Below are 18607 nucleotides of genomic sequence, written 5' to 3'. Positions count from 1 at the left end.
TGGACAGGGGTAGAGTGTGAGGAGGAGGAGGAGGAGGAAGAGCACAGTGACAATGTGTGAGGGGCTGAGCACAGCCCCATTCCCTGTTCCCTGCAGCACTGGGAAGGAGGAGGGAGAGCAGCAGGAGGGAGACTGAGCCTGGGGAGGAAGGGAGGGTGGGGGCAGAAGTGATTTCAAATTTGGGTTTATTTCTCACTGCCCTGCTCTGGTTGGATTGGCAATAAATTAAATTAAATTAATGAATTAAACTGATTTCCTCCATCTCTTGTGCCCGTTGCAGTCCCTGCTGGGTTCTGGGGGGTCTCTCCCTGCCCTCATCCCCAGATGGGATTTTTGTTGTGGTTTCTCTCCCTGCCCAGCTGAGCAGGGGAGTGAGAGCAGCTTTGGGGGGCACCTGGCGCCCATCCAGGGTCCCCCCAGGCACGAGGGAGTTGTGGGGTGCCCAGGGGGGACAGCTGGGACCAGGGACAGGAACCCTCCTTGGCAGGCTCCATCTGGAAGGCAGCTCTGGAGACGAGTGGTTTTTGCAGCCTGGAGCAGCAGCCGGGCTCCCTCCTCCTGCAGGGCTGGGGCTGCCCCGTGCTCCAGGCAGGGCTCAGCAGCAATTTGTGTTAAATCCTGTTTGCCCAGCTCTGCCAGGGACTGCCCCGGGCTGGATCCCCTTCCACAGGGTCCCAGCTCAGCCCCCACATTTCCCTGCTGAGCCCCCCAGACATGCCCGGCTCCCCAGGGGCTGCAGGGAAAAGAAACCAGGGTAGAGCTGAGGGAGCTCCTCTGGGGAGCAGCAGGGTCATTCCTGGGGGCTGAGGGAGCTCAGGGAAAAGGCTGGAATGGAGAGAAGGAGCTGGGAAGGAAAAGGGCTGAGTGGGGCAACAGGAGCTGGGGAGGAGTCTGGGGTCAGTGCAAGGGGCAGGGAGGAACAGCAGAGCTCCTGGGAACACTGATGGTATCAGGTCCTCTTCCTCTTCCTCTTCCTTTTCCTTCCCTGCTCAGGGCACCCACAACAAACCCAAAGGATCCCAAACCCCTCATCCAACCCCAGCTTCCCTCCCAAACCCCAAGGACCCCAAGCCCCTCGTGCCCCACACCTGGGCCAGGAGCAGGGTTTGGGTGGAACTCCAGGTTCCAGCATCATTCCCAGTGCACTCAGGGACTGTCAGGGCAGGTGGAAAAGCTGCTGGAGGAGTTGGACACCCTCCTCCTCCTCCTCCTCCTCCTCCTTCTCCTCGTGCAGCAGACAAACAGAAATGTCACTCAGTGTCCAGGCGCCGTCAGCACAGACGCTGTTGTCAATGAATCAGAAGTGTCTAGGAACAGCTTGAACAACTTTTATTTTTTTTAAAGTGCTTAAAACGTAAATAACAAGCTCTTTATAAACATTAGTTGCAACTCTTGAAACATGAGACACACAGAACCCACTTCCTGCGGACGTGAAGAGGGGGAAACCAACAACTCCAGACCCCAACAATTCTCCCACCTGGGGATGCTTTTCCAGGTTTTTAACCCCAAACTGGGGTTCCCTCTCACACAAGGCTGAGTCTACATCACAGTGGAGAATCCACATCCCTCAGGTCTGTTCCAGTTGGAGGACAAACCTTGGTGGCTCTCCTGGCCCACACCAGGAGGTGGCCAGGAGGAGCAGGCAAGGGGAAAAGAAATTGCCAAAGCTCTGGAGAAGCAAGAACCCAGCGGTGGGCTGGCAGCAAGGCAGAGCTCAGCACCCTGCTGAGCCTCGGGGAACAGCTCAGAGTGCAAAACAAACCCCAGGAGAAAGGCAAAACCACAGGGGCTCTTATGGCCGGGTTTGAAACACAACAGGGAGAGGTTGCTGCTGGCCCAGAAAACCCTGGGGGCGGGCTGGGCTCAGCAGAGAGGGACAGAGCTCAGGGCACAGCCAGGACACAGAGCAGGAACGCTGCTCCTGCCCCTGGGAGCCCCAGTAAATCACTAAGTAGGAGATTCAGTCACTGAACACGGAAATAAATCCCAGATGGGCAACTGGAGAACATTTCCCCAGTTATCTTCCTCCTCTCCTCCCTCTCTGGGAAAGCATTTAGGTCCTCAGAACCATTCCCTTGGGAAGGTGGAGGTTTATCCCCAGCACCACAGACCCCACTGCAGTGCTGCTGTGCTGCTCTTCTGCACAGAACAAAATCTGGGAGCCGAGGGGGAACCCCAAATCTTCAGCCCAGAGGGTGGGGAAACAGAGAACAGAGACAGGAGCATCTGTAGGACACCTTCCCCAAACACAGGGAGGGAGCTGCTGAACACTGGGGGACAGACACAGGGCATCCATCACTGCTCCACACTTCTGCAGCACCCAGGGAGCCCTGCACACCTGGAGCCTGCAGCTGGCAGGGCAGGGAGATGGGGCAGCAGGTGAGGGAACAGAACAGGTACTCCTGGAAAGGCAGGAGATGTGGAAACACCCACTGCTGGAAAGGCTGGAGGTGAGGGAACAGAACAGGAATTGCTGCAAAGGCAGGAGATATGCAAACACCTATTGCTGCAAGGGCAGGAGACGAGGGAACAGAACAGGTATTGCTAGAAAGGCAAGAGGTGTGGAAGCACTTATTGCTGGAAAGGCAGGGGATGGAAAGAGCAGATATTGCTTGGAAATGGGAGCTATGGAGGCACTCATTGCTGGAAAGGCAGGAGGTGAGGGAACAGAACAGGTATTGCTGGAAAGGCAGGAGGTGAAAGGAGCAGGTATTGCTGGAAAGGCAGGAGGTGTGGAAGCACCTATTGCTGGAAACAGGAGATGAGGGAATAGAACAGGATTGCTGGAAAGGCTGGAGATGGAAGGAGCAGGTATTGCTTGGAAATGGGAGGTATGGAAGCACCCATTGCTGGAAAGGCAGGAGGTGAGGGAACAGAACAGGAATTGCTGGAAAGGCTGGAGGTGAGGGAACAGGGATTCTTGGAAAGGCTGGAGATGGAAGGAGCAGGTATTGCTGGAAAGGCAGGAGGTGAAGGAACAGAACAGGTATTGCTAGAAAGGCAAGAAATGTGGAAGCACCTATTGCTGGAAAGGCAGGAGATGTCAAAGCACCTGCTGCTGGAAAGGCAGGAAAGGGGGGAACAGGTATTGCTGGGAACAGAACAGGTATTGCTGGGAACTGGAGAAACAGGTATTTGGAATAGGAGGTGAGAGAACAGGACAGATATTGCTGGGAACAGAACAGGTATTTGGAATAGGAGGTGAGGGAACAGGACAGGTACTGCTGGGAACAGGAGATGAGGGAACAGGACAGGCATTGCTGGGAACAGAAGATGAGGGAGTAGAACAGGTATTGCTGGGAACAGAACAGGTATTTGGACAGGAGATGAGGGAACAGGACAGGTACTGCTGGGAACAGAACAGGTATTTGGACAGGAGATGAGGGAACAGGACAGGCATTGCTGGGAACAGAACAGGTATTTGGACAGGAGATGAGGGAACAGGACAGGTACTGCTGGGAACAGAACAGGTATTTGGAATAGGAGGTGAGGGAACAGGACAGGCATTGCTGGGAACAGAACAGGTATTTGGACAGGAGGTGAGGGAACAGGACAGGTACTGCTGTGAACAGGAGGTGTGGAAGCACCTATTGCTGGCAGGGCTGCACACCTGGTACAGCCTGCTGAGCTCTGAGAGTAACTTTTTATATTCAAGTGCAAAACGTGCAGGCTTTTGGAGCAAAACAAGGCAGAGCTGACTAAGGCAGAGGGGGCTGAGGGAGGCGGTGAGACACGACTGAGAGGAGGGAGAGGTGGGAGGGAGGGGCCGTGGGATCCATGCAAACATCGGCACTTGCGTGGGGAGCACCGAGAGCCGTCCCTGCAGGGGCACGGGGCCAAGAACAGAGGTCTGCGAGGCTGGGAGCCGGAGAGGGGCCCGGCTGCCGCGGGAGACGGTGGCTCCGCAGCTCCCCCGTTAATGCCCGCCCGAGGAACCCCTCTCCCTTTCCCCAGCACTCAGTGCCGTGCCCTGCGGCATTCCCAGGGCTGCATTCCCAGCGCACACAGCTCTCCCTGACTGCTCCAGGGGCACAGCTGGGCACCCAGGGAGGCTCGGGCTGCCAGGGCACGGCATCCGACCCCACGGGCACGGAGGTTCCTGGCGCTTTCTGAAAGGGGAGAACGCTTCCCTTGGACAGCCCATCCCACCCCAGACACACAGAGGGAGGAGGAGCGGCTGAAGCAGCGCAAACCTCAGGTGTTTCCCAGGAGGGGAGAGGCAGCAAGGAGTGTGAGGTTCATGGCTGCTGTTCTCCCGGGGAACACCACCTCCTTCTCCTCCTCCTCCTCCTCCTCCTCCTCATGCAGGGTCCAAGGCTTGGACAGAAGCAGAGCTCCTTTCCTCCTGTCCCAATTCTGTCTGCCTCCAGCTGCATTTAGCTCGGAATACTCAGCCTGCCCCTGCCACTCCTGATCTCTGCTCCACCTCTCCTGAGGTGCTGTGCAGAACTCCTGAAGGAGCCAGGGCACCTGCACAGGGCGTGGGGAGGCTCTGCTGTCCCTGGGTGACAATTAACTCCCTTTTCTTGGGTGAGAAGGAAAACAGAGCAGGAACCTGGCCCAGGCAGGTTGTGTGGGACTGAGAACTGGGTTGCAGAGCCTGGTGGGGTAGGAAACTGCTACTGGCCTATGGCAAAAGGCACCATTCTTCAAAGGCATGGTCTACACTGAAGCAGGTAAAGAGAAGGGCAGGGGGGTTTTAAAAGAACACAGTGACTTTGGGAGGTAGAGAAGAGGAAGAAAATGCCTTTCATGTTGAAATCCCACTCCAACTCAACCTCTGCCTGCACGGGCATCTTCTCCAGCCAAAATCCCGGCAGGATGAGGGAGGGAACAACATCCTTCCTATCCCCTTCCACAGCAGCTCCAGTTCAGCCAGGTAAATCAGGTGTGGAAACCTTTGAAACCTCCAGGCTTCAGCCTGGAAAGATCTACCATAGAGTTTTCCTCACCTAGGCTGAAAGAGAAGACTTCCCCATGGAGCCTCACAACACTGATCCTCCCAGCTTGCCTTCCCCATTTGTCCCAGATTCTCGTGGTCTGTCCTTTCCCTGTTTCCTCACTGGGTATCCCTGGTGCCCATCCCACCCTCCCTGTAGGGCAGGGCAAGGGCACCGTGCCCCCCTGTGCCCTCGGGTCACTGCCTGCTGACCCATACCTAGGATCATGCAGAGCACATGGTCTCCTCCTTTGTCCCTGATTTCCCTTCAGCCTGCTGGAATAAACCTCGCTGGAATTTATCCTACAAAAGGCCCTTCTTGTCTCTCCTGGCTGAGCTGGCCGTGGTGAGTGTGGTGTGTGGACTTGACTGCCTTGCCTGAATTCCTTCCCAAGCAGGGAACTCTTACTCCTTTTCCACAGCAGATGTGCCTTAGGTTGAAAGGTTTAGTTGTGTATTCTGTTCCCATCTGTCAGAGGTGGGGCAGCTATCTGCTGTTCATTGGGCAGTTTTCTTCATCTCTTCCACAACCAATCCTCCCTCGGGGAAATATCTTATGTTAATGGCCCATTAATTACTAATTATCTTCTGTCAATGGGCCATTGAGACTCACTGATAAAACTCCATCATCCTACTGGGAGATGCTCTGCCCAGGGGAGGAGCCAAGCCTTCCTATCTGGATATAATCTGAGGTTTGGGACACATCAGCAGCCTTTGCCCGCTGCATTCCCAGAGGAGCAGCTTTCTCCTCCCCTGCATTCCCAGAGGAGCAGCTTTCTCCTGCCCTGCATTCCCAGAGGAGCAGCTTTCTCCTGCCCTGCATTCCCAGGGGGAGAGCAGGCCCATCTCCAGCAGCCCTGGAGAAAACTCCCCCCTTGTGCAGGATCCCTGCTCCAGCAGAACCACCTGTGTGCATTTTCCATTCCAAGGGAGACTCCTGCCTTCCTTAGCAGACACCTGGCTTTTCAAACCAAGGCAAGACCCTTCCTGGGAGTTAGGCAGCAGCTTCCAGACCCCCTGAGCCCCGCTCTGCCCCGGAGAGGTGCCCAGCGCGGGGTGAGCAGCGCGGGGGCAGCGCCGGCGATCGGGGGCAGCCGCGGCCATGTCGGAACGGAAAGTGCTGAACAAATATTACCCCCCTGACTTCGACCCCGCCAAGGTCCCGAAGCGGAGGCTCCCGAAGGACAGGCAGTACGTGGTGAGGCTCATGGCCCCCTTCAACATGAGGTGCAGGACGTGTGGGGAGTACATCTACAAGGGCAAGAAGTTCAACGCCCGCAAGGAGACGGTGCAGAATGAGTCCTACCTGGGGCTGCCCATCTTCCGCTTCTACATCAAGTGCCCGCGCTGCCTGGCTGAGATCACCTTCAAGACAGACCCCCAGAACACGGATTACGCCATGGAGCACGGCGCCACCAGGAACTTCCAGGCAGAGAAGCTCCTGGAGGAGGAGGAGAAGAGGATGCAGAAGGAGAGGGAAGAGGAGGAGCTCAACAATCCCATGAAGGTCCTGGAGAACCGAATCAAGGACTCCAAGCTGGAGATGGAGGTCCTGGAGAACCTGCAGGAGCTGAAGGAGCTCAACCAGCGCCAGGCCAACGTGGATTTTGAGGCCATGCTGAAGCAGCACAAGGAGCTGGAGGAGGAGCAGAGGCACAAGGAGCAGGAGGAGGACGAGCAGGAGATGAAGGCCATGTTGGAACAGGCCCAGAACCGCCGGCTCCTGCTGGATTCTGACTCTGACGAAGAACCAGCAAAACGCTGTCCAAATCCCACAGCCCAGACAGAACCCACGGACATCCTGCAGGAGGATTCCCACAGCAAGAGGCCGAGGATGGAGAGCTGGGAGCGCAGTGTGGGCAAGCTCAGCACCAAGGCCCAGCTGGCCGGGCTGGTGGCCTGCAGGAAGGACAAGCCAGATCCTGCCCTGGATAAGGGGATGGAAACCAGAGGCACCACGGCCAGCACGGGCTCACTTCCAGCAGCAGCAGCAGCCACATGCTCACTGGGTTTGCTGGGAGCCTACTGGGACAGCGACTGAGGAGCCAGCAGGGTGGGGACAGAGCAGGGAGGGGGCTGTCCCCGCTCCCTGCTGCTCCTGGAGCCCCACACAGAGCAGATCCCACTTTTGCACAGACTGGGGGGCTCCTCCAGCCCCTCACTGTGGGGACAGAACTGTCCTGCCAGCACCAGCCTCCCAGAGATCCCCAGGAGCTCAGGGACAAAGCTCTCCCCACTGTTCCGTGCCTGCTGGACTCCAGCAGCCACAACTCTGGGATCTGGCAGAAAAAAAAAAAAAAAAAAAACACAAAAAACCAACCAAACAAACAAACAAAAAAACCCCACAAAAAACCAAAAAAACCCACAAAAAAAACAAAAAACAAAAAAACCTAAGTGGCTTTTCCACAGGAGATGCTTCCTGGGAATTAGGGAGCAGCTTCCACCATCTAAACCCCACGCTGCTACAAATTGGCACCCTGACCATAGGGCTTCTCCTTAGCCCTTTGAAAGCATCTCCACTGGCCAGCCACTGGATTTTGAGTTGCAGCCAAGTGCTCCAGTTCCCCGAGGGCAAAAAACCCAACTTTCTGGGGAATTTCTCAGGGGCCAACTGACAACCCTCAAGACCTCAAGGGCTGGTCGACCCAGTGAAACTCCTGCGAGATCTTTCTTTTGAGCAGTTTCATCCCTCTTTTCCCACAATCTCAGAGCATCCAGGCACAGAGAGACCTGCGAGATCTTTCTTTTGAGCAGTTTCATCCCTCTTTTCCCACAATCTCAGAGCATCCAGGCACAGAGAAACCATCTGTGACAACACTGACTATGAGGAAGGGTGCTGACTCCCCCAGGCCTACCAACACATCCAGGCAGGGACACAAAGAATGCCGGTGAGAGCCCTTTCTGTTGAATCTGAGGATGAAGTGATCTGCTGAATCCAGCTGGTAAACCTGGACCTCCTGATGGGCCAGGAGACGTTTCAATCATAGGAGACACTGTTGAGTTACATGTGATTCCAGCAGTCCAGACTGTGGGGCCAGTGGATGAGATCACTGTAATATCTGTAGATCCACCCTGGTGTCTGTCTAAGGGCACACCTATACCCCAGCTTTTCTTGTACCCACCTGGGCTGATGTCTCGCCAGAAAATCCTGTGGGTTTTTGGGCAGAGATGCTAGGCCACGACAGACCTGTTATGGAGTGTGGCTTGTCTAACAAAGGTACCAAAGTTTCTCCTCCAGGTGTGGCTGACACAGGGTCAGATGTCACCATCGCTGCTCACTCCAAGTGGCCACAGGGCTGGGAACTGGTGCCACCAACGGAGTCATCTCTGGGACTGGAGCAGCTGCCACCTCCATGCAGAGGAAAAGGTCAATCACTACTGAAGGTCCTGAGGGTCAAACTGCCACAGTAAGGCCTTCTGTGGTAAAGGCACCTGTCATTTTGTGGGGCAGAGACAATGGGGAGCCAGACTAGAAATCCCTTCACACCCACAGGATTTCCAGCTGGGGCCACTGCAGAGCACCCCATCTCACCACTCACATGGAAGGCAGATGGTCCCATTTGGGTGGAGCAGTGGCCCCTGGCAGAAGTCAAACCAAAGGCACTCGAATCCCTAGTGCAGGAGCAGCTATCTAAGGGCCACACAGTACCATCCACTAGCCCTCGGAACACCCCTGTCTCTGTCATTTGCAAACAGGGCAAAGACAAGTGGAGGCTCCCACAGGACCTCAGGAAGGTCATTGTTACAGCCTGGCCTGCCCTCTCCTTCAATGCTCCTGAGATTGGAAACTGGCAGTCATTGATATTAAGGATTGGTTTTTTAAGATCCCACTCCATCCTAAAGATGCCCCAAGATTTGTATTTTCTGTGCCATCGGTTAACAGACAAGCCCCTCAAAAAAGGTATCAATGGGAAGACCTTACTCAAGGGATGAAAAACTCATGAGCCATCTGCCTGCATTCTCTTGTCCATTCAGGAAAAATTCCCTGATGCCATAATTTTTCACTATATGGATGATACCCTTCCAAGCACTGAGGCTGACTGTTACTTGGAGACTGTTCTCAAAAAGCCTCTCCAAACCATTGAAGGAGCAGGATTTGAATTTGCTACAGACAAGCACTGAGGCTGACTGTTACTTGGAGACTGTTCTCAAAAAGCCTCTCCAAACCATTGAAGGAGCAGGATTTGAATTTGCTACAGAGAAGATTCAGCACAGCTGCCCATGGATTTACCTTGGACTCTGGATCAGCGAGTGAACCATGATGCCCCAGCAGCTCACCATGAGGACAGCCAAGAACCCTGAGGGACCTTCATCAGCTACATGGGAGCACCAGCTGGGTTTGTACACTGCTAGGGATCGTGACCAAGGACCTGTCAGCCCTTTTCAACCTCCTGAGAGGCCCCAATGACCTCACCTCCCCAGGAACCATCACACCAGAAGTCCAGGTAGTGATCCAGAAGGTATCAGGAGCATTGTCCACGAGACAAGCCCACCACTGATCCCATCTGCCTTTCCAATTTTTCATCCTGGGTAAGTCAGCCAAGTTCCATGGGCTCATTTTCCAGTGGGACCCCGCTCTGAGAGATCAGCTCCTCATCACAGAGCGGGTGTTTCAATCTCACAAACCAAGCAGGACCATCCCAACACCTCAGCAGCTTATGGCCCAGCTTATCAGAAAGGCCAGAGCTCGCCTCAGGACCCTAGTGGGGTGGGAATTCACAGGCATCTGTCTTCCAGCGACATTAAACAGGCTGGAACCTCTGCTCCAAACCAGGGAACACCTCCACTTCACTCAGGACAGCCAGCCAGGCCAAATCTCCACCTACCGAAACATAAACTCTTTAATGCTTGCTTTAGTTTGGTCCCAAATTCATTAAAGAGTAGAACTCCTTTAAAGGCATAGACTGCATTGACTGATGGCTCAGGGGGATCCCACAAGTCAGTTATGATGTGCAAGAATCCTGACACTCAAGAGTGGGGGTCTGATGTTCAGATTGTTTGAGGATCCCCACAAATTGCAGAATTAGCAGCTGTTGTCAGAGCCTTTGAGGAATTCAAACAACGCTTAAATTTAGTTACTGATTTGGCCTATGTTGCTGGAATAGCAGAAAGAGCAGAACATTCCTTGTTGAAGGAAGAGCCAAATCCAGATTTCTACAGCTTGCTCTCAAATTTAATACACCTCCTCTCCCGCCGAGAGCAATCACACAATGCATGTGAGGTCACACACTGACCTCCCAGGAGCAGTTACAAAAGGCAACTGGAGGGCAGATATTTGAGCCATGGCAGTGCAGACCACCCTACCTGACATTTTTAATCAGGCTAAATTGAGCCATCAGTTTTTTCACCAAAATGTGGCAGCCCTTGTCCAGATGTTTAAAATCACAAGAGAACAGGCAAGAGCAATCATGGGCTCCTGCCCCAATTGTTTGCTTTGCCCTCTGTGAGGGCCAGGGTTAACCCCACAGGCCTTGAAAGTTTACAGCTCTGGCAAACAGATGTCACACATTATGCACCTTTTGGGAGATAAAAATACATTAATGTGTTCCTAGATATTTTCTCTGGGGCAGTATTTGCATCAGCCCATGCAGGAAAAAAGACAAAAGATGTCATCCAACTCCTAGCATTTTCCACCCTAGGCACTCTCCAAACAGATAATGGTCCTGCTTACACCTCCAAAAATTTCAAACAGCTCCTAGATCGATGGGGGGTGAAACACACCACTGGCATTCCCCACTCCCCAACCAGGCAATCCATTGTGGAGAGGGCTCACTGTACACTCAAGAGAGTCCTTGGTCAGCAGCACAGGGGAGCTGAAACACTACTGAATGTAGAAAGATTATGTAAGGCTTTTTATGTCATCAATTTTCTTAATAATTCCTTTATAGAGCCAAATCCCCCCAGTGTCAGGCAGTTCTCCAACATGCACAGATCCCTCCCAGCTCACAGAGAAACCCCCTGTGCCAATCAAAGACCCCCAGTGCTAACAAATATTGGGCCCATTCCCATTAATTACTTGGGTTATTATTATTAATTACAGAGGTTATGCTTGCATGTCTACAGGATCTGGCCCAAGGTGTATTCCAGGCAGGAATGTCAAGCTGTACTTCAAACTGCCAAATGCAGCACCCAGAGACACTCCTCCTGGAGCTCAGAGACAGCAAAGAGATCATGCTCAGGTGGTGTGGAGAGAAGGAAAAAGAGGGTAAGCACAGATGTTTGTCACAGAAGATGAGCCTGCACTGCTCCAGAAGTTGATAAGACTCTCTGTTGAGTTTCATTTGCTCACTGTTTTGCACTGTTACCCCTCCTTGGTTGGTTTTACTGCTAGCCCTCATTAGTTTGTTGCACTGTTATCTCCTCTTGTTTTCCCTCCCCTTTTCTACTCAGTAGAAACTGAGAGGATCAGATGGGAAGATATGAGGGGCTGGTAAAGTCATACAAGTCTAAAAATCCATTTTTTCACACTCACAGATCAACTCATCACCCCCAAGCATCCTGCCACGTCTCCAGTGTCAGGGAATCCCCAACTGCTCCAGACAGGATTCTGGATGCTCAGCTGGTGCACGGATTGTCCCTCAGCCCAGTCAGAACATCTGGGTCACGCTGGCCAGGACTTCACAGCAGGACAATCTCTGCCTGTCCCTGGGCAGCATGGACAGCCCCCTGTCAGTGTGCCTGGTAGGGGCTCCTTCAGCAGCAAATGAATACCCACACACAGGTAAGAAACCCAACCTGGTAGACACCTGGGACAGATGGACCAAGAGCCTGCCTTGAGCACCAGAGGAACCCCAGGAATTAGAGTTCTTGGGGTCTTCCAAAGCTCACTATTGTGTCCAACTTCAGTATCAACCTCCCAACCAACACCTGACCCACCCTGAACTCACCAGGTCTACACACAGGAAAGATGTAACCCCACTTAACAAAAATGAGACCCCTCCAAATTGGTGCAGTTACACCAGTCCCACACCTTCTTCACCCTCACTCCATCCCAAGGGGCTGCCCCGGGAGTGTTCCTTATCTGTGGAGACTGAGTATGGGCTGGGATCCCCTCAGGCCTTCAAGGGGGTCCCTGCAGCCTTGGCCAGCTTATTTTACATAACTTTACTTCAAACATAACTTTACTTCAAAACTGGAAACAAAAAGGGAAATTGGCACGCCAAAAGAGACGTTTGATGCAAATTGCAACACGCAGGTTTACAACTGGAACAAAGAGTCGTGGTCTCAAGCTGCTCCACCTTTGGGTGGTCACTCAGGGGTCAGCAGGGGACAGAGCTGCCCCCGAGGCTGGGCACTGCCCTGGAGAGCTGATCCCAGCATGTGGATATGATCAGGGGAGCAGGCTGGGCACTGCCCTGCCAGGATTTGGGAATTCTGGGCTGTGCCAGGAGTGTTTGGGGTGCCTGACCCCGCAGGGACCCTGCAGAGGGGTCAGACCCCCCAGGCCTTGCTCTGGGGGCATTTTCTGGCTGTGCTGGACAGACGGGGCAGAGGCAGGGCAGGGCAGCTGTGAGCAGCCATTCCTGGGAATGCTGAGTGGAAATTCAGTGTGGATCCTGCACTCCTCGGTCCCTCCAGGGCACAGCAGCCCCTGCTGGGTGGGGCCTGCAGAGGATCTCCTGCAGCACTCCTGGGGCACCATCCCAGGTGCCCTTTGCCATGTCCCAGTCCAGCCGTGAGGGACCCAGGCAGTGTCACCCTGGCACTGGCGCTGTGACAGAGCCAGCGCGGCCCAGCCAGGCTCTGACACCGCCCCGGGCCCGCCGCTGTCCCTTTGTGGAACATCTCCCACAAGTGTGGTGAGGGAGTGGCACAAACTGGAGTTGGTTCTTCACCCTTCACTGGGGGTTACTGGGGCAGGAGGGGAAGGGGCATCCCACAGGCTCTGCTCAGGAACGTGCTGGGGGAGCCTCACCAGGTCTCAGAGTCCCCAGTGTCACCCACCAGCCCAAACCACCCAGGGGACACCACCCTCAGGGCACAGAGGAGGAGGAGGAGTGTGGGCAGAGGTGCAGCAGCAGGATGAAGTCACGAGGAGATGGTTTCCAGCTCTCAGATGTCCAGGGGTCACTTAAAGCTCTGGCAGGAGGAGTGCCCGGGAGGTGGCACTTGGTCACAGCGACGGGAACCCAGGGAGGCGCCTGCCTGGTGGGGAGGGCTCTGCTCCTCCCCATAGGGTGCTGGCAGCCCACCACCCTACAGCTCCCTGGAGCCGAGCTGGGCTAAGCTTGGGCTGGGAAGGAGCAGATAACCCTTCCTGCTAACTCTGGGAACAGAAGCCACCGGAGGCCTCGGGCGAGAGGGGGCGCGGGGTGTTGGCAGCGTGGTGGTTACTGGGGCACAGCTCTGCTGGCTGCTGCTGCCCTGGGCAGGCTCAGGGGGCCTGGGCTCCCCCCAGAGGGATCTGCAGCAGCGTGGGGGACTGCTCCATGATGCGCACCAGCAGCTGGTCTATGTAGTTCTCCAGCTCGTGGATGTGCTCCTCCTTCTTGCTCAGCTCACCCTCCTTCTGCAGCAGCAGCTGGATCAGCTCGTCGTGGGTCAGGTGGTAATACTTGGCTGACTGGTCCAGCTGGGCAGGGTCCTGGTGGGAAGCAAGAGGGACATTCAGGGACTGGGATTCAAACCTCTGCTCCTGGTAATGTTTGCAGGATGCAGCGACAGCCAGAGCGCTCCTACTTTCCATGTCTGTCTTTCCAAACTGGAGAGGCGGGAGCGGTACAGGGGACCCACAGAGACCTCGTGTGCTGCTCATAAAGCACCAGCTGAACTCCCTGCAGCACCCACAGAGTGCAGAGACCTGCAGGGTTGTGCTTGTCCTTCAATCAGGTGAACCCCAGCAGCATTTTCCATGCGACACTGGGGAGGCAAACGGAGTGGGAGTGGACGGGTCACCCCCAGAAACTCTCTGTGTCCTCAGAGGTGCCACAGGTGCTTTGCTGGCCCCTGTGTTTGGAGTATATCCAGGTCAGCAAAGCTCCAGGAAGGACCTTCTCCCTGCCAGGATTAGGAACCCTTCAGGGGATCAGTCAGGCAGCTACTACACCTTCCACCTTCCATACCTTGTGGAGACCAGGTTGGATGGGGCTTGGAGCAGCCTGGGACAGTCAGAAGGGTCCCTGACCATGGCAGGGGTGGCACTGGATGGGAATTAAGGTCCTCCCAACCCAACCCATTCCATGTTTCTACAAGCAGGGATTCACTCACACACTGCACAACACCACCCCCAAAGCAAAGCAGGTGATGGGAGAACGATGGGGTGAGGAGGTGCAGAGCCCATGGGAGAAGGGAGGCAGAGCAGCCCAAGGACTGGATCCTCACCCACCCCATGGCAGGCCCTGCTCTGGCTCCCCCCACAGCAGCACCCCTGGAGCAGGGGTGGCACAGCCTCCTACCTTTAACTTGGGGTCGGTTTTGTCCGGCTGGGAGGCCGGGGCCAGGGGCTGGACGCTGCTCGTGGTCGCTGTCTTCAGCCTCTCCAGGCCATTGCTCAGCGCCGAGCTCAGGCTGGCCCTGTGCTGCTGCTTCCTCTCGCTGGAGCCCTCCTGCACAGCGCTCAGGGGCTTCACGGGGTGGGGGCTGCGGGCAACAAGGGTGGGACAGTCAGCACCCCCAGTGCTCCCTGTCCCTGGCATTGTACAGGGATGGCACCACCCAGGAGACTGAGGAACCGCTGAATCCCCCTGTCCGTGCCACCCAGAGCTCTCCTGCTCCGAGGAGAGCCAGCAGGGCAGGGCAGAGCCCGTGGAGCTGCTCCCACCCACACAGGAGACAAGGAGCCCCAGCACGTGCTTGGTGAGATCCTGGTGCCCACACCTGCACTGCCCATCCTCCCTGGGAATGCTGTGGGTCACAACTCTGACTGCCAGGGGCTCATACACAGCTCCAGTGTGATCAGAACCTGCTGCACCCACTGCCCAGAGCAGCTTTTTGCTGCCCAGGGACCCCCAGATTAGTCTGGGATCACCACTGATGCTCCAGCCCAAGAATGAATGTCACCTGCCTGAAAGCCACGACAGATTTTGTCCCCTCCACGAGGCCAAAAGGAGGGTGAACAGCCAGTTAAGGGGGAATTAGATTTTCATTTATTTTTGCCTCACATTTCACCCAAAAGGTTCTTTCTGGGCTTGAACAAAGTCCAGTTCCTTCTCAGTGTGATGGAAAGAGAAGTGACCTGATACTCCCTCCCTGCAAGGAGAAGGCACAGCTGTGCACCATCCTTGGGATGGAAATATCCAAATATCCATCCACTGGGATGGAAACATCCAAACTTCCATCCATGGGGATGGAAACATCCAAACTTCCATCCACGGGGATGGAAAAATCCTAACATCCATCCTTGAGATGGAAACATTCAAACCTCTATCCACTGGGATGGAAACATCCAAACATCCAACCATGGGAAAAGAAACATCCAGACCTCCATCCATTGGGATGGAAACATCCAGACCTCCATCCATTGGGATGGAAACATTCAAACATCCATCCACTGGGATGGAAACATTCAAACCTCCATCCACTGGGATGGAAACATTCAAACCTCCATCCACGGGGATGGAAACATCCAGACCTCCACCTGGGAGCTCTGCAAAGCCTCTCAGAGGTGACACCCCACCAGCTGTGTGTCCCAGTGGTGCCTCAGCCATGGTGATGGGATCAGACCATACCAAGGATGTGGAAATCCTCTTCAACCACGATGATGCCTCCTGCTGTCCCTGTGCTGGGAGGGGACAGCACTGGCAGCCACCAACCTGCTCCAACAAGCCAAAGGATCAGCTCCTCCCAAGGGACAGCACAGGACAGCTCTGATCACTTCCTTCTGGTGATCAGGGACAGGACCAGGGAACAGCTGGAGCTGGCTCAGGCTGGAGATCAGGAAAGGTTCTTCCCCAGAGGGTGCTGGCACTGCCCAGGCTCCCCAGGGAATGGGCACAGCCCTGAGGCTGCCAGAGCTCCAGGAGTGTTGGGACAGCGCTGCCAGGGATGCCCAGGGTGGGATTTTGGGGTGTCTGAGCAGGGCCAGGGTTGGATGGATGACTCTGGTGGGTCTCTCCCAGCTCAGCACACTCTGTGATTCTCTGATCCCTTGGCAGAGCTGTCCAAGCATGAGGACAGAGCCCAGCACTCCTGGGCAGCTGGAAAGGATGGAGAGGGATCCCACACGGGGAGCCACTGACAGTGCCAGGGGCTGCAGGAGCTGCTGTCCAGCACTGCCTGCTGGCACTAAACCCTGACCAGGAGCTCCAACCACCAGGACACTGCAGGACAGGGGTGAGGAGAGGGCTGGGGCAGCCACCAGGGCCGCTCATCCAGCCAGGCCTGAGCCCCAAATGTCCCTGTCACCTTGTGCACCCTCCCCACAGCCAGCACAGAGGCTACAACCAGAGCCTGGCTGGGAGCTGCCCTGGGAAGCCAGTGGGAATGCCTGGATGTGTCTGAAACAGGGAGATATTCCCACCCAGGGGTGGTGACAGGCACCTGCCAGTCCCATGGCCAGTGGGAACAGTCACTGCTGCAGGGCTGGAAAAGGTACTTTGGAAAAGAATTCCTTATCCTACTGCTTCCCACTGAGGGTGGTGTGTGCAGGGCTCTGCCTCCTCCATTTGTCTCTGGGAGGATCCAAGAGCTGGAGACATTCCTTGAGCTGTGTTTGTCCTGGGATGGTGGCACCAGGTCCCCCAGGGGAGCTTCACACCTCACACCAGGTCTGAAGGTCTGGTGGACCTGCCAAGAAGCTGGACCAGTTTCCTCTCCTGGTCCATGAACATCAGCTGGAGTGTGGAACCAGCTGCTCACCAGCTCCTAATCCAGAACTGCATCCCAATGCAGTTCTGCATCTGGATCTGAGTTATGATGGAGCTTAAGGCCAAGGTGGAATATCTCAGGGTGACACTGGCCCAGCCCTGTCCCCCTCTCTTAGCCAGCCTTGCCCTGTCCCAGCTTTCACTGGCGCTCCCAAGGTCACTGCAGAGCACAGGGAAAAACCAGGTGTATTTCCCTCAGCAGCTCCCAAAGGGAGCCTTTAAATGCTCATCAAAATGCTCCTCACAGAGAAGGAATCCAAGAGAATCCCTCTCCCACAGCTCAGCTGCTGTGCCTGGAGCACCACACAGCACCCAAGGGCCAGCTGTCCGTGGAGCAAGGGTCTAGAGGAGGAGGGGGAATGGCTGGGCTCAGGATCAGCTCTCCAGATCTGCCCTGGGTGGGCCAAGCCACGCTTCCAGCTCCAGGGGCTCCACGAGGATCACCAAGACAAGGTCACCTAACCTGACACCTCATTTTCAGAACACAGCATTCTCTGCACGCTTGCCATGAGGGAGGCACAGTCTGTGCCACCACCTCGGTACCTGGGACATCCCCAGTCCTGTCACCTGCACATGCCACAGGATGCTGGGCCAGCCCCACATCCAATGCAGCAGGAGCTGCACGGCTGCTGGATTCCAATGCAGCAGGAGCTGCATGGCTGCTGCATTCCAGTGCAGCAGGAGCTGCACGGCTGCTGCAATCCAATGCAGGAGCAGGAGCTGCACGGCTGCTGGATTCCAATGGAGGAGCAGGAGCTGCACGGCTGCTGCATTCCAGTGCAGCAGGAGCTGCACGGCTGCTGCATTCCAGTGCAGAAGGAGCTGCATGGCTGCTGCATTCCAATGGAGGAGCAGGAGCTGCACAGCTGCTGCATTCCAATGGAGGAGCAGGAGCTGCACGGCTGCTGCATTCCAATGGAGGAGCAGGAGCTGCACGGCTGCTGCATTCCAGTGCAGCAGGAGCTGCACGGCTGCTGCATTCCAGTGCAGCAGGAGCTGCATGGCTGCTGCATTCCAATGGAGGAGCAGGAGCTGCACAGCTGCTGCATTCCAAGGAAAGGCCAGGAGCTGCACGGCTGCTGCATTCCAAGGAAAGGCCAGGAGCTGCACAGCTGCTGCATTCCAAGGAAAGGCCAGGAGCTGCACGGCTGCTGCAATCCAGTGCAGCAGGAGCTGCACAGCTGCCGGGCTCCTCCAGGCAGTGGAGCTCCCAGGACACAGCCCCAGGGTGTCCTTGGGGTCCCTCCTGTCCCAGGGACGTGACACGTGCCCAGCAGTGGAGGCACCATCCTGCCCCATCCCCAGGAGCAGCAAAGGGCCCCTGGGAGCTGCAGCTGATGTTCCCTTGCCCCAGCAGCCACACAAGATGACCAAAGAGCCTCTGACCACTTGGGAAGGGCCGTGGGACCCCACTCCCAGTTTCCAGCTCTCTTGAGGAGGCACTGAAGCCCCTCACCCCAAACTCTCACCATCCCACACCAGCTACCCTTTCCCCTTCACCTGCAGACCCTTTTGTTCCAGCCAGGACTTAATGCCCATTCCAAGTCTGAAGTATTTCCTCTTTCCTTCCACCTTTTCCCTACCATCTTTTCCTCATCTGTTGCCTCTGGCGATTCCAACAGGAGATGATCCTGGGAAGGGAAGCACGGCCATGGGGATTGGGAAAAGATCCCTTCCAGCCTTCCTCCCTCACCCTGGGACAGCTCTCACATCTCCCCAGTCCTATAAAGCACTTCAGAGCCTCAGAGCCTTCCCCAGAGGCCTCGGGAGCTCTTCAGAGGTTCCTCAGTCACAGCAAGTATCCAGAAGGCGCTGGAGGAACCCAAGCAGGGAAGCTCAGGAGCTCCTGGCCACGTGTCACAAC

At 55.7% G+C, this 18607-nt stretch overlaps 2 protein-coding genes across 3 annotated transcripts in view; one reads left to right on the top strand and one right to left on the bottom strand.

Moving 5' to 3' along the window:
• The first annotated feature begins 5110 nt into the window (after positions 1–5110).
• Positions 5111–7677, top strand: LOC311153037 (splicing factor YJU2-like). The gene has a single exon (XM_084204585.1). The coding sequence runs from the start codon at positions 6042–6044 to the stop codon at positions 6978–6980; it is 939 nt and encodes a 312-aa protein (XP_084060711.1). The 5' UTR covers positions 5111–6041; the 3' UTR covers positions 6981–7677.
• A 4342-nt stretch (positions 7678–12019) lies between these two features.
• Positions 12020–18607, bottom strand: part of RAB11FIP5 (RAB11 family interacting protein 5) — a 36406-nt gene continuing 29818 nt past the window's right edge. For both annotated transcript variants that reach the window (XM_084204714.1, XM_084204715.1), the window contains exons 5-6: positions 14335–14518; positions 12020–13523 (exon numbers count right to left, since the gene is read on the bottom strand). In XM_084204714.1, coding sequence (XP_084060840.1) covers positions 13314–13523; positions 14335–14518 — 394 coding nt within the window. In that variant the 3' untranslated portion in view covers positions 12020–13313. The remainder of the gene's footprint in view (positions 13524–14334; positions 14519–18607) is intronic.

This window comes from Fringilla coelebs (genome assembly GCF_963513975.1).
Source record: "Fringilla coelebs genome assembly, chromosome: 4".
Lineage (NCBI taxonomy): Eukaryota > Metazoa > Chordata > Aves > Passeriformes > Fringillidae > Fringilla > Fringilla coelebs.
This window is presented reverse-complemented; position numbering and strand designations above follow the sequence as displayed.

Coding starts and splice junctions, on each gene's coding strand:
- LOC311153037 (XM_084204585.1), top strand. CDS start 6,042: ATGTCGGAACGGAAAGTGCTGAACAAATATTACCCCCCTGACTTCGAC.